The sequence below is a fragment of the Aedes albopictus genome, chromosome 1, assembly GCF_035046485.1.
Source record: "Aedes albopictus strain Foshan chromosome 1, AalbF5, whole genome shotgun sequence".
NCBI classification, from domain to species: Eukaryota; Metazoa; Arthropoda; class Insecta; order Diptera; family Culicidae; genus Aedes; species Aedes albopictus.
This window is the reverse complement of record NC_085136.1, coordinates 110,172,243-110,194,818: the sequence shown is the minus strand read 5'-3', so window position 1 is coordinate 110,194,818 and position 22,576 is coordinate 110,172,243. Positions and strand designations below refer to the sequence as shown.

Below are 22,576 nucleotides of genomic sequence, written 5' to 3'. Positions count from 1 at the left end.
TCACATGTTGGTCGACATACAGGATTCCAGCTACAGGGGCGGTCTTGAAGCGGCGGCGGCGACGGCGGCGGCGGCGGTGGTGACGACGGCGGCTACGAGGGGCTTGATTTCTGGCAGGCGGGCAACGGGAGCTTGTCTTCACTTATCACTGCCGCAAAAGGGGGTACTCCGATTTTACACGTGACACTAAGGCCGAAATTTGACGGTTGGCCTGGGTTCCGTTTGTCCAGGGAGTGGTACCTTTTCGCGCGCGCACTATTTTCTATGGTCCAATCCGAGCAAGAAACCCCTGAGTTGGTGGTAACAGTCTTGACGTAACACCACAGGCAATGTGCTTTCCATAGTCCGTTCACTTAGCACTATTGACACCACCAACTCGGACCATCATTCGTTTTCACTGCATACATCTATCTATTGTTCGCACCACTCTTGCTCGGATTCTTTTTTTGGTACGTTAACGACCTAGCTGGCTTAACTCGATCAGAAATTAACGTTTTTGGATTGCTTTGTTCACTACGGGGTCTTCACTTCTTCTGATCGTTCGTGGTGCAGCCATGCATAGGCCCGTACACTACAGTAGCTTTAAGTGATTTTAATTTGTTGTGGTGTTATAGCTGTTAAGAATTTTATAATCACTTTTGATTTAACTTTTAATGTAGTTTGTAATTTTTATAGCTTTTAACGTTAGCTTTTCACAAACTTCACGGAACTGCGAACCGCGTGGGGACGTGCAAATTCGCGAGTGTCACTACCTTTCTTCACTCCTCTGGACCGGTACAAAAACTAAGAGAGCGACCCTATTTCCGTGTGCCCCTTTTATACCATCCCGATTTCCAATAAAATTTAGCCCATCGCCTTCCACTTCAGGATTCCGGTGAACAATCGTTGCGTTTCTTGTTGCGTTTGATTTTAGTACAAATGAGGGGTTTCGGTTGGTGTTGATTTTATTTCAAATTCACATTTGTATTTCTTTTATCATTCAATAATTTATCTAGATTGCATGCATAATCTGTACATGTATTAACCCTAAGTGCTTGTTTTCCAAATATATGTTTATTTTACATAGAAGTAGTTTAAGTATCAATAGCTTTAATGTAGTTTTTCTTAAGAATGAAAATATAGATAATCAATATAAATAATGTTGTAAATAAATAGTAACTTGTAAATAGATATTCTTGTAAATAAATAACTATGTAAACTTCAAACACCAACCAGGGAATAAACAAACAATTTATTTTAATAAATATACAAATATAAAAATTGGGACACATACTCCATCTTTTATTTAATTCAATTGTTTATTTACACCCTTAAGCTACCATACATGAAATAAATGTGCTTCAAACATATAAATACGGAACATAAACATTTACTTTATGTATAGACATTTATAAAAATATTAGTATTAGAATACAACTATTTACATATTTTTACATTTTTCTTGTTGGTCTGAACTAAATTGGCCCAAGAACCAAGGGGCTTGCTTGTAACCCTAAAATGGTGGGTTACAAGCTGTAGAGGACATATCCTATAGCTCGTTCGTTATGTGAGTTGTCGATTTCGTGTCAATTTTTGTGAAAATGTGCTTCTACGTCGTACAAACTCGGAAAACAAGGAAATTAAAACCGATTTTAGTGCCGTCAAAATGGGCGAAAAACAATGTAGTGTATTGGCCCCCGAACAATTGAATAACGCTGGCGAAAAACAAAGATTCATTACCGGATGCAACAACCTGGAAGCAGCAGAAATGCAAAGTAGTTGGCAAAGCGACTACTTTCGATGGTTAAGAATAGTAGTAAATCCGTTACTTTTATTGCATGGTAACTTCAGGATTATTGACATTTGTTACTTTTTGGGGTTGACCAAGTTTTTCCCTGACATACAATTTTTGCTTTCATATTATAGAAGCATACACGACGGTTCCCTACCGAGAATATGTTTGATGAACATATTAGGACAAATATAAAACTTAATCAGACTTGTCATATTGCGACAAAATAAACGTTATTAGAACATATCCAACAAAATTGATAACAACATGTCAAGTTTGTTTGAAAAGACAAAATATTTACTCAAATACGACTTTTTAATAAGAGATCATTAAAGACTAGTTTTTGGAATCATGAATATGACTTATACACGACAACATTTGTTTTGAAAAACTTTGAAACAACTGATATAGGACAAAATTATTAGTTTAAGACTTCTGATTATGTTTTCGGTGTTACTTGGGAATCGCAAGTCCTTTTTGTTCGCTGGGGTCGTTGCCGTTGGTCTCGGTTCGTATTATTCTGTTGCTGATTTTCCGTTACAATGGTTTTTTTTACGGCTGGCTCGTAGGGCCTGACACCAACCCCCTACTTTCCGGAGGACCATATTGCACAGTTGAGCTTAGAGTCCTTCCCTGGCACTCGGACGTAGATCAGCCGCCCCTAACATGGGGATCAGACGCTGTTGTGAGCCGCTCCTCCTGGAGAACAGACGCTCAGGTTTGCCGAAGCAAACCCCCCCCCTTCCCTGTCAGCCTACGACCAAAGTTCCCACCGGGGTTGGTTACCCGATCTTCCCTAAGGTTGCTCATAGTTTCCGGCCGGCACCACGAGGAGGCAGGGTAGGAGTTGCTGGGCAGAGGCTAGTGGATCACAATGGGATCTGAATTGCGCAGCATACCCAGTAGTGTGGGTCATCGGAACCGTTTTCTCAGATCAAAGCTTTTTTGGTTCCGTTTCGGGTCCTGAGTATCTGTGCAAAATTTGAGCACGATCGGTTGCGTCTACACTTTGCGCATTGCAATTGAAATTTGTATGGGATTTTGTATGGGAAAACATACTTTTTTGCATTTTTGTCATAAGTTGAAAAAGTTTGTCTGAAACTTTTTAACCGATACTGTAAAATGATAGCCTAGGATGTTCTGAAAAACTTTGTTGAAGACCACAATGCGATCCGATGCTTGTAAAAATGGTTATAATCAACGAACCGCATGCATGTGTTTATGTTTTGACATGTAAAGGAATAACAATAGCAACAAAATCATGCTGTTTCGCCAAGCAATGTCAACGCTATAACTTTTTTCATACGCATCAGATCACTTCGCGGTCTTCGACAAAGTTTTTCAGGACACCCCACACGGTTTTAGAAATATTCGAGCTTGTTATGAGAGAAATGCAAAAAAGTGTGTTTGCCCATGTAAAACCCCATATAAACTTCAAACAAGATGCGCAAAACGTAGACATTAACGATCGTGCCTAAATTTTGCACACTTATTTGGGTCCTGAAATGGGATCAAAAAAGCTTTGATCTGGTGGGATACCATTAATTTTTTCCTTTTTTCATATAAACGATGACCCACTCTACCAGCCTTTACCGTGGCTCATGGATATATGAACAAAAAACAATTTATAAAAATTCAGGGTCGCCTTTTTTCCCGGAAAACTTAGGTGGATTTTTTTTGGTTTCCCCTGACACTATTTGCTTTGAAAAATCATAACTCAAGAACGAAACATCACAGAAACAGTTTTTTTTTAATTAAAACAAGTTTTCTCAGAAATCACAAAAAAAAGAACTAAAAAAAGTTTTCCACAAAATTTTCCACAGTTGAGAAAATTTGTAAAGAGAGCCGGAAAAACTGTGCCCGAACTCGTGGAAGAATTCAAAAAAAATATATTTTTGCAAAGGTTATTTTATAAGCTCTAATTGCTGAAATTTTTGGAATACATTTTTTTTCGTTTTTGAGTTATGGCCAATTTTGTGAAAAAAATTCAAATGTGCCATATAAGCCTTTTCTTTGAAAAACCATAACTCAAAGATGATACTCCGCTATGGTTCATGTCCGAAATAATGTGAAACTATTGAGAACGTGAGCTACAGGTCCTAAGCCCTGGTAAAGGATGAAGGTTGCGATGGCTGTTATTCATGGCCATCGTGTAACGCAAAAGTGGATAAACCCCAATGCCAAGGTGTCATGCGACCCGTGCCGAGGGCTGAATGGTTGAGGGGGTTCTAAACATGCTCGCCTGCGAACGGAGCCTGGGGTGCACCAGGGCGAACACCCCAGTAAGCAGCCCTTACTGCACTACGGCGGGGCACTGGTGCAGCGGACATTTATTTCCCTAGCTACTCGTGGGACCAAAAATGAGTACAAATTCTACAAACAACCTTCAAGGTGACGACTGTCTCTCTCAGTCGTGTGAGGGTGATGTGGGGAATACTCTGACTCAGCTTGGCCTCAGCTTGTTGCATAAGATGATAAAGTGGAGGCCGAATGCGTGCATGTCTCCATTTAGGTGCATGTAAAATGTACGCATATCGCCTCCACTTTACCATCTTATACAACACCTTATACGGACACTGGTTGACTGGGCAGCTAGTCAGTAGTTCGCAGGGGAAGATGGAAATATCCTGCTCCTCAACGCCTATCTCCCGGAGCAACACATGTTTCGACAAAGCTGATCCAGATCTACAACCCCCCTCATCGACCGACTCCAACCTGCTGGACATGGAAGATAACGAAGATGATGGTATAAGGATCGTCATCAACCCCCAAGAATCTTTAGCAAGTAGCAAAGGATCTGAAGATAACAAGGGTTCTACGGAAGCCAAGGGGGCTCCGAGCAAGTAAATCCTCACACTCACACGCTCGCAGAGGAAGCAGCTTAGAAGGGAGAAGGGAAAAGATCGGAATGAGGCCTTGTCCATAATCCTGAATAAGGAGAGCGAGCCCACTTCCTCAAAACGCTCGAGAAACGACCTAGACAAATCCGCCACAGAGGATCCCAAACAAAAAAGGGTGAAGCACCATCTGGATCCGAGAGAGCGCGCCTAACAGCCCTCAAACCGCGCGCCTCAGAAAAACGTGCCTGGACAACAAAACCCACCCATGAGGAAAACAGGTGGTATCAGCTACAGTGATATGGCCAAAAGCGTGAAGGTCGGGATAATACCCAAAAACTTTCCCACCGTCCAACTCACTACAGCCCAGCTAGACCTTCTACAAGAAGCACTCCTGCTCAGAGTAGTTGAACAGCGAAACGAGCCAATAAAACCCAAATTCAACAACCTCATCTACAAGTCCGGTTGCATGGTTCTAATCTGTAAGGATCAAGAGACTGCTGAGTGGTTGAAGAGAATATCCCCATCCATGAAACCCTGGGAAGGTGCAGAGCTGATGGCAATGGGCGAAGTGGCGATTCCACGTCCAGAGATGATCCGAGCATTCTTCCCACAAAGCTCCACCTATGACGACGACCGAGTAAAGGCTCTCATAGAAAGTCAAAATGACATCACAACAACTAATTGGCGTATTGTGAAACGATCCATTCTGAAAGACATTCATGTCGAATGGATCTTCACAGTACAGGGGGCGTCGATGGAAAAGTTGAAGAAGTCCAAATACACCCTCAACTACCGATTTGGTGAAATCCAACTAAGGAAGATTACAGATCAACCGACTGCCAATACCGCCAACCCGGCTGGAAGGCCGATCCAAGAGCTCTGTGGAAGCCTCCGGTTCGGGCGAGGTTAGTAAATTCTCACCCCAAAAGCACCATAAAGGCTAGTCAGTCCGCCTCTAAAGGAAAAGCTCGAAGCTTACATGCGACTCCCTGCTCTAGTGGTACCAAACCAAAGGTATCTACACAGGGCAAAGGGGGTGCAAAAAGTGACAGTTTGACCACAGAGGCGAAACTGGTGGGCCAGGTTGCTACAGGGAAGAGAAACAACCCAAACTGTAACATCAAACGACATCCTGATGATCCGCAACATCCAAAGCCGGACAGTCGTCGTCCGGAAAAAAAAGCGGGAACCCCGGAAATGGCGACTAAAGTTCTGCAAGTGAACCTCCACCATGCTGAGAGCGCCACGGGTGTGCTCTATCGGAGGTTCACCAAAGAGAATTTAACCGTGGCCCTCATTCAAGAGCCATGGGTCAATAAATCCAGAATACTAGGTATTCCACAACACTCATGTAAGTTGGTATATGATGACAGCCAGCTTTCTCCTAGAGCGGATATTTTATTACATAACAACTGTAAATACTTTCCAATTTCAGAATTCACAAAAAGGGACATCGTAGCGGTCAGGATGGAGGTACCTTCCGCTAGAGCAGTGATCTCCAAAGTGGGCGAAATCGCCCCCTAGGGGGCGAAAATCATACCAAAGGGGGCGAAAATTTGAAAAACCAAAATTGGGGGGCGATTTTTCAAATGATTGGAAAATATAAATAGTATATTAAAACACGAGTCCAGAATGTTAACTGAATAATGAAACCCTCTGACATTTTTAGATGTTTTGTTTCTGGGATTATTGAAATAATGCTTTTTCCAATCATACTTAGAATTCGACTTAATTTTACAGAATTTTTGGTATTCATGTGGACTCTTTTTTGCCAAAATTCCTAGAAAACAAGTAAAGTGAGAGTAGTGAGACCAAAGCAAATCCTATGGTTTCTGGAAATCTAACAAACATACATAAAAAAACTTGACTTAACTTTCTTGAATTAACGAGAAAGTTTTATTTTTAATTCATTGGTAGATGTCTTCATGAAATCTTCAACCAAAAACATAAAGTTTCAGACGAATTACAGAACACTTTTCGGGTGAAGTTCGTCATAATGCTTTGAAAATATTTCAAAGAAACTTCCTGGATGAATTCCAAACTTTGCATTACTAAGAGTAAGTTTGAAAACTTTCCAGAAATTCATTGTTAAATTCCCTCAAAACTGCTGCAAATGACTGCTGCATGTCGACTTATTTGATAATATAATTAAAACATAGGAAGTACTCCATTCCATACGAAGCTTGTCAGTTTGGATCACAAGCTTTTCTTTACTGAGAAAAGCTGACTAGATTTGCAAACACCCCAATATATTTCTGAGTTATGCTTTTTGCATGAAAGATATTTTTATCAAACAATTGAAACAATGTTTGAAATTGACATCGGGGTTGAAGACCTTTCTTTTTAGAATACTGGTAGAACATCTCGTTAAAGATATCGAATGATCATAAGTGTTCACAGATCGTTCTATTTTGTTTAATGAACAACCGTTCAAGAATGATGCTGGGTCATTAGGCCGAAGGTCATTAGGCCGAATGGACATTAGGCTGAATTGTCATCAGGACGAATTGATATTTAGCAGTTATCTGGAAACAGATGAGTTGTTGTCATCTTCTTCAACTATTATTGTAAAAAACTATTTTAACAATAATACAAGAAAGAACAGCCTATGTTACAAAGAAGGAAAAGTTCATACAAATGGAAAATGGTCATTGGAAAAGGAAGCTCTTAGTTAATAACAGTGGTAGTGCTCATAGAACACTAAGCTGAAAAGCATACTGTGTCTCAGTGGGGACGTAACGGCAAAAAGAAGACCCAATGACTATTTGGCCTAATGGCTTTCGGCCGAATGGTCTGAGACCTTCAAAAATATAGCACAAACATCATTTCAAAACTTATGAAAGAACGATCAATAGGGTTCAAAATAGTTTATTCAAATGCAAAAAAATCGATGCGTTTACAAAACCATGCAATGAAAATCAGAGCGATACTATTTTAGATAAATACATTACTGCCACTACTGGTTTTGCCACAGTATAGCGTCAAATAATGGGCTTTTAATGTTGAAGGATTCGTCATTCAAATAATCGTCATCATTGAAAATACGAAAGCAGTTTTCTCGCTCGAAAAGCAAATGTTTGTATCCACAATTCAGTGAATAAATTTTTACTACGGAGATTTCATTTTTGAACAAGAAAACTGCTTTCAATGAATCAGTGACAAGCAGGGCGTGGAGGCTGAAACATGCCGCATTTCGTCGTTCCCGCGTTTTTGCGTTTTTCTTTGTGTTTTTTAGTTCGTACTTGAGTGGAATGCTGATGGAAGAGTGAACGGTCGTCGGTCGTCAGTGACAAGCAGGGCGCGGAGGCTGAAACTTGCCGCATTTCGTCGTTCCCGCGTTTTCGTATTTTTCTTTGTGTTTTTTGTTCGCACTTGTGTAAACGATCGACGATGGCTCGGTGGCAAGAGACCACATTGCCCGCATCGTGTTCGTCGTTATTCCGAGTTCGGAAATGCTAGTATTCAAGAGATTGTTTTTCAGTGCGTCGGGTATTCTCGCTTATGTATTTTTTTCGGATTCTTCGATGGACGATCGGAGAATCAACGAGCGGTGTGAACGAGTGCACATTTAATAGAGTTGGACCGTTTGCATGCTGAGACCAAAGCCAAACATAGAAAACCAGATGGTCAGGATTACCCGGTGAGTTCGTTCCTTATTACTTTTTATATTTGAACATGACATATATGGGGATTTCGGAGGGGTAGCCTAAGGAAGTTAAATGAACTGGTTTCCGGGCAAATGTTCGTGGGGTGGCCAGACTTTGTCACGAGATAACAATTATCATGTTGTTTTCCGAAGGTCTCCAGTGAATTTAGCTTACCCTGCTACAACAAACCATCAGGTAGATCATTCCGTTCCGGTATGACTCTGCAGCCATAGGTAATCCTTGCGCTGATGGTGGGTACACAATCATCATCATCATCATCAAGAAAACTGCTTTCAATGAATATGTCAATACTGAATCCTTCGGGCTTCAGCTAAGCACAGTATTGCTTTTTTCATTAAACATTTTCTTTGCCCCGCTGAGTTATATGACGTTTTCTTCCATCGAAAGCTTACGCGATACAGCAAATCGCTATATTTCACACTAACACAGTAAAAAATCTGTCAACAATAACAAAATACACATGCATTTGCAGCGAAATGCTCTATTTGCATGACAACAATCCACTCCCACAGTTAACGGATGACCGCCGTCAAATATCAGGATTGCCAACTGTCCGGCGAATACTGTTAAATCTCTTTGTCGCCGAATCTGACGCTGGGTCTTCGGCGCAGAAACCCAAAGGTGGGAATAAAATTTTGGGGTTTGCGCGCAATATCAGCCTTGTATTATAGAAACATTAATATCCCATATTAATAGGGGGACGAAAATATTTTCCCCAAGCTCCAAGGAGGCGATTCCTCAAACAAGTTTGGGAAACACTGCGCTAGAGGGAGTAGAGAGATATTGGTGGTCTCGGCATACTTCCCAGGTGACGTGGACGAAATCCCTCCTCCATTCGTCAGGTAGTTTTGGAATTGACTCTATGTAGTCGGTCTATCTCTGATAATATAAAAAAACTGGCATGTTCCTGAAGAAATATCAATGTCAGACCATAAACACATCATCTTCAAATGGGAAGGGGATCTAACGATAGAAAAAAAATGTAAAAAGATCCTAAGAAAACTGATTGGGAATCCTACTCAGCTATCCTGCAATCCAAAGAGTACATCATAGAAAGTCACATCAAGTCCACAACACAATTGGAAGCTACGTCCAAACCCATTGAAATCAAAATCCTTAACGCCAGAGCTGTCCAACTAAACCAACTAGTTCGAGTAGAGACGTTCCATGGTGGAATAAAACTCTTGAGAAGCTTAGAAAAACTGCGCGTAGGGAATTCAACCGTGCCAAGCGAACCGGCGATTGGAGCCTATACAGGAAGGCCCTGACGAACTACAACAAAGAAATAAGGTCAGCCAAACGGAAATCGTGGATTCTAATGTGTGAAAGCATAGAGAATACACCCGTAGTGGCCAGACTCCAAAAAATTCTTTCAAAAGACCCCTCCAATGGTGTGAGTAGCCTCCGAAAGACGGATGGTTCGCTCACTGTAGAGCCTATACCCGAGCAAAGGCGGATAACAAAGTGATATCACTTCGATAATAAACTGTGTTATCGGTGTTATCATTTTGATATTGTTGTTATCATCTTTTCCAATTGATGATAACCAGTTGATAATTTAGTTATCGATAATTTTGATCTATCGCGATAACATAAAAATACTAAATGATAACCAAATATGTTATCAGTTTCTAAACGCATATTTAGAAGCTTTCCCAAAACTGAGAGCCTGATGTTCATCAATCTAAAAATAGCTTCCTCTTTCTACCTTCTATGCGACTGTAGTACGAAAGCGTAGCTTTCAATTACTCTCACTCTCACTAAGTCTTGTTGGTATAGGGGCTATCGGCTGCGACCGGCAATCACTCGATCAGGGTTCGAGACCAGCTAGGTGCAACAGTTGAAAACATGAGTCGTGAGTTAAAAAAAACTTTTTTCAATAGCTGACGATGTCGGAAAAGTAGATATTTACTATTTTTGTCGATAAAATAGCACTGAATGATAACTAATTGATAACAAAACCTGTTATCAATCAGATGTATATGTTCATGTTGATAACTAAATGCAATGTTGAACAAAATATTGTATAACACAAGTAGTTATCAACTTGCACTCAATGATAACTTAACTTCTTATCATGTTGGTATTCGAGAAGTAAATTTGTGTTATCATTTTTGTTATGTTGGCTCTTAATTCAGTCTAAATGATAACAAACTCAATTATCAAACGAATGATAACCAGGTAACAGAACTTGTTACCATTTTGTTATTCGCCTTTGCTCGGGTAGCGATACACTGAGCGAATTGTTAGATATCCACTTCCCTGATTCAATCATTGAGTCGAGCATCGGCGACTAAGGCACTGGAATTGCTGTCTCAGATCCACAAGAGATTCAATCATGGGTTTCTGGATCTAAAAAAGACGCAATAAAGGTTGCAAAGGAAGCTTTCACTCGGGCCAGGGTTGAGAGGGCTGTGAGATCTTTCGAGCCATTTATGTCTCCTGGCATGGATGGAATATTCCCAGCGTTGATCCAAAAAGAGGATAAAGCACTGGTTCTACCCTAGGTTGAGATTTTTAGGGCGTGTCTGATTTTGGGGCATATACCTAACGATTGGCGAACGGGCTGTCTTCATTCCGAAGGCAGGAAAGAGAGATAAAACCAACCCCAAAACTTTCGGGCCGATAAATTTATCCTCTGTAATGCTCAAAATTATGGAAAAGGTACTATGCGAGTACATAAATCACAAATTAATGAAAGCAATGCCTTTGTCAAAAAACCAATCCGCTTATCAAAGTGGAGAATCTACGATCTCGGCACTACATACGGTAGTTCAAAAGATCGAAAAACACTTAATGCAAAAGAAATTGCTCTTGTAGCATTTCTTGATATTGAGGGCACATTCGATAACGCTTCTTATTCGTCTTTCAGCGGTTTTCAGATCGTGCACCGCGGTGCACTTGGTGCACCGCGAAGCCTTGCCAAGTGCACCGCGAAAACATGCCACGAATATAAAAATTGTATCTCAAATATCAAATTTAGGAAACGTAACATCTTAACGGCAAGCCGATTATTGTGTAATAAAATCCATAATAAATTTCAAGAAAAAAAAAATACCAATAAATCGTTTACGGTATGATGGAACGTGTTTTCAAGAGCTTCACTAAGAATGTTAGGAGCTAGTAGTTTTGAGAATATGAAAAGGGATTTTCAATTATCTGTGAAGTTTAAATCTTTGAAGTTTACCACAAATCTTAAAGACAGTTGACAATTTTTCTAGAATTTTTCCTAAGATATATCAAGAGAACAGCAAAAAAAAAACATACCTGTTATCCGCCAGTGATCAACACTGGGCTTCGTCCAGGGTCTCATCAGAAATCCACTTGTAGTTCACTCATAATCAGACACAAATTTCACCATAAACCAGACCATGGCCATGGTACCGGTAAGGAGCTGTTCATAAACCACGTAGGACAAAATTTGACCATCTCAGACCCCTCCTCTCCCCCTCGTAGACTTTTGTTTATACAAAAATTTGGAAATTTGTATGGAGCGTAGACTTTGGCCAGACCCCTCCCCCTCCTCTCAAAAAGTCTACGTGGTTTATAAACGATCCCAAATAATTTTATCCAAAATTGTCTTAGAATTAAATTGTCAAAAACCTTTTCACGTTCTCGCGTCAGAAAACACATGAACATTTTTAACAAATTAAAAATTTCATCTTTTTACATTTTTGACCAAGTGCATCGCGTGGCAGTTTGTTTCCGAAAAGTGCACCGCGTGACAAAAGGTCAGAAAACCCCTAATTGTTTAATTAATATTTTTACAAAGAGATTTGAAAGGAAGACTCCACAAATCGTTCCAATGCAAACTTGAGAACTGACGAATTATAAGATCCAATCTGAACAAGTCAAATTCTGATTTTGACCATCCCGGTTCTCACAGTACATTCGGATCAGTCTCGGCTCGTTTTGGCATGGATTCGGTTGTTTACCTTTTTTGAGCAACCACCGAACCAAAACATTCACTTTCAATCGATCTGGAGCGGGAGGATGGTGGAGTCCGAAAAAAGAAGAAAAATACACTCGGAAGAACCCCAACTAATTACACTCACCTTCGTACTCTTTCGCCAGCTTCGCATTGAAGGCTTGCGGATCGTTCTCCATTATGGTGTCTTGTCGATTGCTTCCGATTTTTGCTTCCGCTCTGTTTTTATGAATTTGAATTGTTTTTTGTTTATGTGTTCGACGAGCAAAGAATTGATCGATGAGATTTGCGTCTCTTGTTTCACCGTATGATCGCCACCGGCTTTTCTTCTTTTTTTCTTAGCTGGGTTGTTTCGACAACAACAGCTATCACACGCGCCCCTAAGTGCCCCGAATTGTTCCGGCGAACGGGGGAGGCTCACACATCAGCTGCTCTGCTAGAGGAAAACAAGCCGTCGGTCGGTTGTTATTTTCCCGAAATCGACTCGAATTCTATAAATAGGGGCCCCCACGAAAGTCCACTTGATCGTTGTTGATCTTCGCTTGTACTGACTGACCGCGATTCTCCACAACATTCGCGATTCGCGCGTCCGATGGGCCTTGATCAGCTACGGCGACGTCTAATTACCGTCCTGCCCAGCGGTTCCACTTTCCATAGAATGGTCTATTGTCTGCCACAGGATGCTTCTCTATAACTAGGCCAACACAACACTCACTCGGATCGGATCGAATCGTTCTAATTCCACCTTCCTTGTCTAGAGAGATCACGCGAATCCGATTAGCACGCCGCTCACAAATCACTTTCTTCGATGGAATGCCTTATTATCTTGTCACACCGCAGCAGTTCGGGACTGCCTCAACAAGTCAGCAAGTCTCGTCGACGTCGAGTCGAGTCGAGCGATTCTAGCCGATCAAACGCGTCCAAGCTTCAAACGTAATAAATAGCAGATCTTGAGTGGTGATCTGAACTGAGTCGTTGATCGTCTGGTGCAAGACTGAGCAAAACGAACGCCCGTCGGCCGTCTAGATACTAAGAACCGCGGCGGCGGCGAGGCGTGGATACTAGAAGTGACGATCCACGCGAGCCGCATCATTGCCATCATCGTCATCAGCGTAACCGGGCGCGCTCGCGCGCGTTTCAATCATCGAGCGTGGTTTTGCGCACGCGGTGGCCTCTCTCGCGCGTATCAATCGAAAGCACGTGCTTCGTCGCTCTCACGGCTTTGAATTCGAGCGATCAACATTCTCCCGTTTATGAACGGGCCGGCAAACGGATGAACGTTTGTTTTGATATTTTTACGATTCGCTAGCAGGAAGGATTAGTTATGATACTGAAAACATTATCAAATCATGTGATGAAGCGCATAAACAAGCAATGGCGATGTTTGTAAGAGAAACAGGAAAACAGAACACACCAATGCAGGGTGAATCGGAATATTCATCACTGCTCGGTGGATAGATCATTAGATCATTCAATGAGCTTTGAATACAAACGATGGATATGTTGCGCGACATTCTGAATGAACACGTTACAACTACTAGGGTCTATGGGTTTAATATGCACCTTAGTTACAAAATGCTGTATGTTTAGATATTCTCCCCTTGGGTATTTAAAATGGAAGATTTCCAAGAACCCAAAAGAGGGAGTTTTGTGCATACATTAAGTCAAGATTTCAATTAGGAAACTTAGCTTGCGAGAACACAGCTTGCTCCTGGAAGTGTGGTGTGAGGCCAAAAGGGGTTCCAAAAAGTTCCCAGAGAGCCCAAAAAAGGGGAGTCCTAGGGCCTCCAGGGGCGTTTCAGTGGTTGTTTCTTCAGGGGATGTCAATAATCTTGTAAGGGCGTTCCGACAGGTTTCGTTGGCGTTTCATTGGGATTGCGGGGATTTCAGGGACGTTTCAATGGGATTTTTTCAGAAGGGAGGAGACCTCAACAGCCTTTAGAGGGCGTTACCAGAGGTCTCGAAGGCGTTTCAACGCAGTTTGGAGGCATTTGGGAGAGGTTCAGTTGGGTTTCAGGAATGTCCATTTATTTATTTATGTAGATAAACATCAACATGCACTTGTTGCCCAAATGATGTGACTTAAAAGTAATTTACATCTGCATATTTTAATCATCATAGAGTAATAAGCCTGCTAGGCATACAATAATGTAAAAAATAATAACACATTACACGGAACCAGAAATCAACCCAAATATAAGTTCCTTTCACTCATATCGGCTCTTCCGTGCGAGAACCCAAATTTGGCTATACCGCGTTAAGGCGAAACTGGAAGCATTTCCTCACTTTTTGGTTTTTGATTTTTTACTAAATAACTAAGCAATATTTTCAAAATCGGTTTTCGTGCACATGTAGAGTATGGATCAGGGTATCTTCTGATTTTTTTTGTAGTGGAAAATGTTTTTCGTTTTTGCAGAAACCATTTTTGAACAAAATTTCACAAAAAAATGGATTCTGCGAAAATGGAAAACATTTTCCACCTCAAAAAAATTCAGAAGATACCTTGATCCATACTCTACATGTGCACGAAAACCGATTTTGAAAATATTGCTTCGTTATTAAATAAAAAATCAAAAACCGAAAAAATGAGAAAATGCTTCCAGTTTTGCCTTAAAGCTCTGAGTGGGTAGTTTCCGTTTGATCCCGGCAGAAAATTGTAACCCATCGCAAAGTTCTTTCTACCTAGCGTCGACTTTCGAAGTACCCTAGTGGGTTGAAATAAACCCACTTTTGAGGAAACGGCAAAAAAAAACAAATTTGGCTTCTCGTACGGACATTATCGGCTAGGTAGCTGCTTCTCGCTTTGATTTTGACAACATTGCGAGCGGGAGAGCGAGAAAACAACCCACTAGCAGTTACAAGTAGGGTAAAAAGTTCAAGCGGTTTACTTAATAATTATTTTGCGTTCTTTTAACGTATTTTTAGGTAATCCATTTTTTCCATGTACTAAATGTCAGAATCAGAATCAACTTTCAATAGATATCGATCAACTCAAACGAACAAACAAATTCAATGAGAGGTAAATTTTGAATCTTTTTTTTTCTTATAACCGCAACGGTGTCCAAGTTGTGCTACCAAACTCAATATTGTCAGATTTCTTGAAACGTAAACACCGCGCGGTCGTTGAAATGTTTCAAAAGGTGCTTTGCACAAAAGTTCACGCAGTCTATCGTTTTCAAAAGGAACAGCCGCACCACCGCAATGTTATTTCCCATAAGGATGAAGTAAACACACACCGACAGGAAGACCCTACGGAACCGTGCTAGAGAACCGTGCTGCGAATATTCCTGAAGGTGGAAACGAAGAAGAGCAATGGAACGTCATCAAGAACGCCTTCATCGCCACCGGCGAGAATAATTTGCGTAAGCTACGCACCCGAAGAAAGCAATGGATCACAGATGATACCTGCAGGAAGATAGAGGAGCGAAGGAACGCCGAAGCCGCGATAGAGCGAGCGAAAACACGAGGAGCCAACGCAGTAGCCCGTCAGCGCTATTCGGCTCTCGAGAAGGCAGTGAAACGCTCATATAGACAGGACAAAAGAGCGTGTGCAAACTCTCTAGCCGACGATCGCGAGAAAGCCGGAAACACAGGCGACATCCATCTCCTCTACGATGTCTCACGTGCGTCGCCTTAGTGGGACCAAGATGAATGCTACGATGCCCGTGAACACTAGCGTGCACAGGGGGGGGGGCAAGGGGGGGCACTTGCCCCCCCTTCTATAAAAAAATCCATGCACCATTTTTGCAATTCTTCAACCTTGGATCTTACCACGCAATGTTGAGAATCACTGAGCTATGGTGCACCATTGACACATACAATTTCTTAGTATCTCATGCACAACCATGATGTTCTCAGAATCATCTAGGCTAAACTCACGCACCATCTTCTAACTAATCAGTGATGTCAGCACCACATTTGAAAAACATGCACCATTTTGGCATTTCGTATTTCAAAACTGTATTCCATGTACCTGAACCATGGTGACTTCGGCACCACATTGAATTCTAAGCACCATTTTTGCAATTCGTGCACCTAGCCATACAAAATAACGAGTATCACTGAATAACAGTGACGACTAATACAGCACACTAACATCATGCACCTTCTTCAAAGCTTTCAATGCACCATCATGATGTCCACAGAATGATCTAGGTATCCACGCATTATGATAATCGCATGAAATGTCTTTTTATCAATTAAATAACTAATACCTCATACTGATATGCACCATCATGAAATTTCATGCACCATCACAGCTCTACGAGCACCATTTCAGCGTTTATCATATCACTGAGCCGTGAGTATCACTTAAATTAATTTTTTTTGTATGCTATGCACCATTTTTGAAATTCGTGCACCTAACCATAAGCTCTGAAAAACGGTGACAACTAATGCATCATCTAGTATCATGCACCTTCTTCAAAGTTTTCCAGCCACCATTTTAGCATTCACTATATCATCTTGGCATCTTATGCACTCTTATGATGTGGTTCACAAGTTAATTTGATGCACCATTTTGGCATTTCGCATTCAAAATAGCATTCCTTGTACCTGGACTATGTTGATTTCTGTGCCGCATTGAGTTTCCTGCACCATTTTTGCAATTCGTGCACCTACATATGGAATTTGTTGAGTATAACTGAATCATGGTAAAACTAATGCACCATACAGACATCATGTAGCTCCTTTGCATTCCATGTACCACCATGATGATCACATAAATATCTAAGCACCATCTCACGCGTCATCTCAGCATTTAATTCACATTTGAATTTCATAAGCGCCATTTTGCCATATCGTACACCCAATTGTATTCCATGTACCTGATCCATGTTGACTTCCGTACCACATTAAATTCTATGCATCGTTTTTGCAATTTTTAATTTTGGATCTAACCACCCAATGTTGAGAATCACTGAATCATGGTGGCAACAAATGCATCCCTGCTCCATACAATTTCTTAGTATCTCATGCACAACCATGATGTTCTCAGAATCATTTTTAGGCTAATCTCACGCACCATCTTTTAACTAATCAGTGATGTCAGCACCATATTCGAATAACATGCACCATTTTGGCATTTCGTATTCCAAAACTGTAATCCATGTACGTGATCCATGGTGACTTCGGCACCACATTGAATTCCAAGCACCATTTTTGCGATTCGTGCACCTAGCCATACACAATGTCGAGTGTCGCTGAATAACGGTGACAACTAATACAGCACACTAACATCATGTACCTTCTTCAAAGCGACCAAGAATAATCTAGGTATCCACGCATTATGTTGATCTCATGCACTATCTTTTAATCAACTAAACCTAATGCATCATACTGATATGCATCATCATGAAATTTGATGCACCATCAAAGCTTTCCAAGCACCATTTCAACGTTTATTATATCATCTAGGCACCTGATGCACCATTATGTTGTGAGCATCACATAAAATACTTTTATTTTGTATTCTATGCACCATTTTTGCAATTCGTGCACCTAACCATGCAACATGTTGATAATCTTTGAATAACGGTGACAATTAATGCAGCTCACAAGCATCATACGCCTTCTTCCAAGCCTTCCATGCACCATTTTGGCATTCATTATACCATCTAGGTATCTTATGCATCATTATGATGTAGTTTACATTTGAATTTAATGCACCATTTTGGCATTTCGCATACAAAATAGTATTCCACGTACCTGGAATATGTTGATGTCTGTGCCACATTGAGTTTCCTGCACCTTTGCACGAATTCCAAGTGCACCTTAACACTTATGTGGCCGGCAGGGTACCCGGGTACCTTTTTCAATTTCAAATCTCGATATTTTAATGGTTATTGAGACTAGGATTTTGAAACTCTGTTAGATCTTAGAACTCGTCAATATACATCTATTAATGGGGTTGACCGAATTTTAAAGTGAGGAGGGGCAGGGGGAGGGGCTCCTGCATTTTTTTATTACGTGGAAGGCCGGCAGGGTACCCGGGTACCCACGAAATTGAAATGATCATATCTCCGTCAATTTTTCATCGATTTTGGAAATCTTTAGCTCATTCAACTCAGAAACTCATCATCTATCGGGAAAATATTTGGTTAGACCGATCTAATTACCGTGGTTTTCGGAAAACCCATATTTTTGGGAGCATGTCCTTATACCATATTGAAACCCACATTGTTAAGGCTAGGATACCTTAAAGTGTTTATGGTCAACCATGGCCCCACGGGAAGCGTGTTCCGAAATCACAGTTACAAGTCAACACGTTTTATGATTCCAGGCCGGTCAGATATAATATGCCAAAGCAATTTTACGATGCTTGGTACCGAAATTGCTACTAACCTACCGAAAATCCCGTATATTGTATTGTATAAAAACATGGATCCGGAAATCCAGATTTTCCGGTACCTATGGTGATCGGACCGGTCCAACCAAATACGATCTCGATAGATAATGAGTTTCTGAGTTAAATGAGGCAAAAACTTTTAAAATCGGTGGAAAAATCGCTGAGATATGATCATTTCCATTTCGTGGGTACCCGGGTACCCTGCCGGCCTTCTACGGGTGTTTTTTTTTGCTGGCCACACTACGGTTAATATGAAACATGACGAGTATAACAGAATCATGGTGAAGCTAATGCACCATACAGACATCATGCACCACCATGATGTTCACAGAATCATCTAGGCAACATATCACGCACCATCTTTGAATCAAATATGTGTCTAATTGCGAAATAATGCATAATGTTAAATTTCATGCGATACTAAAGCTTATTTGCGTAATCGTGGCGTTCACTATATTATCTAGGCATCTATTACATTATTATTGTATGAAGTTTCGTACATCGAAATAGCATTTCTTGTACGATGTCAACTCTAATGCATCATACTGACATCAAGCACCATCTTTGAATGACATGCTCCATATTAGCATTCAATGCACCACACCAATGAACCAATGAATCAGAAGATCCTATACACCGCGGTGACATCATGCACCTTTATTGCCTCACGCAATTTGATTTTTATGCAGCACCAACATTTGAATTTATGTACCATTTTGTGATTCGCGTATCAAAATAGCATTCTGTGGATCATTTTGAGAATCACTTTACCAGCTGGAGAAATATTTCGAATAATCCGTGGAGGCATTCTAGGAGAAATCCGTGGAGAAATTTCAGGGGAATCCCTGAAGGCATTACTAAAGAAGTGCTTGAAAGAATTCTTGAAAGAAGCTCTCAAAAACTGGAAGAGGAGTCTAGAAACTCCTGTAGAGTAGTTCCAGGAGGAACTACTAAAGGAATTGCTGGAAAAATTATTGAAAGAACTCCCTGGAGGCATTCCTAAAGGAATCCTCGAAGAATTTCCTGGGGGAATCCGTAGAGGAATTCGTGAAAGAATTCATAGAGGAATCTGTGGAGAAATATTTCGAAAAACTTCTGGAAAAATTTCTTGAAGATTTTCAGCAGGGGTCATTGACGAACCCCTGGAGGATTTGCTGGCGTAAACTCTGGAAGCATTCCTGGAAGAAACCCTGGAGGAATTCATGGAAGAATTTCTGGAGGAATCTCTGAAGGCATTCCTGAAAGAATCCTTGGAAGAATGCCTGGAGGTTTCCTTGTAAGAATTCCTGGAGGAACTTCTGGAAGAATGTCCGGAAGAATTTCTGCAGGAATCCCTGAGGAAATTTCTGGAGGGACATTTGGAGGAGTTTCTTGAAGAATTCCTGGAGGAAGCTATGAGAAATTCCTGGAGAAATCCCTGATATAATCCGTGGAGGAATTCCTGAAGGAATGCGTGAAGGAATTACAGGATGAAACACTGGAGGGGTAACAGAAGGAATCCATGAAGGAATCCATGAAATAATTCATGGAGGAATTCCAGGAGGAATTGCTGGAGGAATTCCTGAAAGATTTTTTGGAAAAATTCCTGCATGAATTTGTGGAAGAATTACTCGAGCTTTGGAAAATTCCTGGAGAAATCCCTGCTGAAATCCTAGGACGAATTCCTGAAGGAATCCGTAAAGGAATTCAAGGATGAATCCCCGGAGAATTAATAGAGAAACTTCTGGAAGAATCTCTAGAGGTTTTTCTGGAGAAATTCCTAAAAAAATGTAGGAATTCCTGGAAGAATTTCTGGGGGATTTCCTGAAGGAATTCTTTGAAAAAATTCTGGAAAAATATTTGCGGCTTCCTGGAATGATTAAACGAACTCCTCGAGCAAAAGAATTCCTAGAGGGATTTTTGAGGAATTTCTGAAGAAATTCCTGGAGAAATTCCTGGCGATATCCATGGAGGAATACCTGAAGAATTTTTTCGAGGAATTCCTGGAACAGTTCCAGGAGAAGTTTTTTTTTCTGGAGAAATTCATGGATAAGTTCTACAGGAATTCTTGGAGGAATCCATGAAGAACTTTTTAGATGAATTTCTGGAGCAATTAATAGAGAATTTTTTATAGTTGTCCCAGGAGAAATTTGTGGAGAGATTCCTTGATAAATTCTAGAAAAAAAATCCTGAAAAAATGTCTGTAGAAATCCCTGGAGAAATTTCTCGAGGAATTCCTGGAAGAGTTCCGGGAGAAATTGCTTCAGAATTTGCTGGAGGAATCCGAGCAGGAATTCCTTTAGGAGTCGTTGCAGAAATTCCTGGAAGAATCTCTGTAGAAATTCACGGAGGTATTCAAGATGGAATTAACGTAGGAATTTTTGAAGGAATAATGGAGGAATTCCTGGAGCAATTTCCGAAAGAATTCTTTGAGGTATTTTTTGCGAAACATTCCTGGAGAAATTCCTGGAAGATTTTCTTGAGGAATCTTTGGAGAAATTCCTGGAGGAATGTTTGCATTCCGGGAGGTATTTCTGGATAAATTCCTGAAGAATTTTTTGGTGGAATAACTAGAGAAATTCCTGGATGAATTCTTTAAGGAATTTTTGGACAAATATTTAAAGCTTCCTGGAGGAACTCCTCGAGGAATAAATAAAGGATTTTTTTAGCAATTTCTGAAGAAACGCATGGATGAGTTCCCGAAGAAATTTCGGAGAAATTCATGGAGAAATCTCTGGATGAATTCCTAGAGAAATTCCCGGAAAAGATCCGGTAAAAATTCTTTTCGGATTTTCTGGAGGAATAAGTCGAGGAATTTCTGGAAGAATCCATGGAGACAATATTGGAGGAATTCTGGCAGAAATTCTTAGAGTATTTTCTGTAGGAATTCCGGCAGCAATCCCTGGAGGTATTTCATGAGGATTACATGGAAGTATCCCTGGAGGAATTCCTAGAAGAGTTCTGGGAGAAATTGATTGAGGATTATGTGGAGGATTCCGTGAAGGATTTCCTGGGAAAATTCCTGGATGAATGCCTTGAGAAATTTCTGGTGGAATCCATGGAGGGAGGAGTTTCTGAAGAAAAAAAAAATCCTGGAGAAATTCCTGGAGGGATCCATGGAGGTATCCCTGGAGGAATTCTTGGAAGGGTTCCGGGAGACATTCCTTTGAGATTGTCTGGAGGAATTCTGACAGAAATTCCTAGAGGATTTTCTGGACTAATTCCTGGAGGTATTTCTGGATGAATTTTTGAAGAAATTCATGAATAAATCGTTGAAGGAATGAATCCTTGAAAAAGTCCTTGAGAATTTCCCGTAGAATTTCCTGGAGGAATCCATGGATGAAGTGCTCGAGAAATTCCAGGAGGAAATCATGGAAGAGTTCCGGTAGACATTCCTTTAGGATTTTCTGGAGGAATCTGTAGAGCAATTCCTTGAAGAATCCCTGGAGGAAATATTGAAGAAATTCTGGCAGACATTCCTAAAGGATTTTTTCTAGAAGAAATTTCATGAGGAATCTCTGAAGGAATTCCTGGGGGTAATTCTGGAGCAATTCTTGGAGGTAATTCTGAAGAAATTTCTGGAGTATTTACTGGAGGAATTCCTGGAGGAATTATTTGGGAAAATTCTGGAGAAATATATGAGGCTTCATGTAGAAATTTCTGAAGGAACTCCTCGAGGAATTTCTGAAGGAATTTCTGGAGGAATTTCTGCAGGATTTTTCTCAAGAATTTCTGAAGAAATTTTTCATCGAATTCCTGCAGGAACTTCTGGAGGAATTCTTTGAGGAATGCAATGAGAAATCCCTGTAGTTTTGGTGAAAATTCCCAGAGGATTTTTTAGAGGAATCCCTGGAGGAGTTCCTGGTAGAATTTCTGGCGCTCTTCCTTAAGAAATTTCTGAAAGAATTCCTGGAGAAATTTTTGCGGAATTTCTGAAGAAATTCATGGATGAATCCTCGGAGGAATTCCTGAAGAAATGCCTCGAGAATTTTCTGGAGGAATCCATGGGGGAATTTTTCGAGGAATTCTAGGAGGAATTCCTGG

General features: G+C 40.8%; 1 protein-coding gene across 1 annotated transcript in view; it reads right to left on the bottom strand.

Annotated features, from left to right (window-relative positions):
- Positions 1 to 13,220, bottom strand: part of LOC109432964 (uncharacterized) — a 111,185-nt gene extending 97,965 nt beyond the window's left edge. Inside the window, exon 1 of the mRNA XM_019709315.3 lies at positions 12,335 to 13,220. Coding sequence (XP_019564860.2) covers positions 12,335 to 12,386 — 52 coding nt within the window. The 5' untranslated portion in view covers positions 12,387 to 13,220. The remainder of the gene's footprint in view (positions 1 to 12,334) is intronic.
- Between the last annotated feature and the right edge of the window lie 9,356 nt (positions 13,221 to 22,576).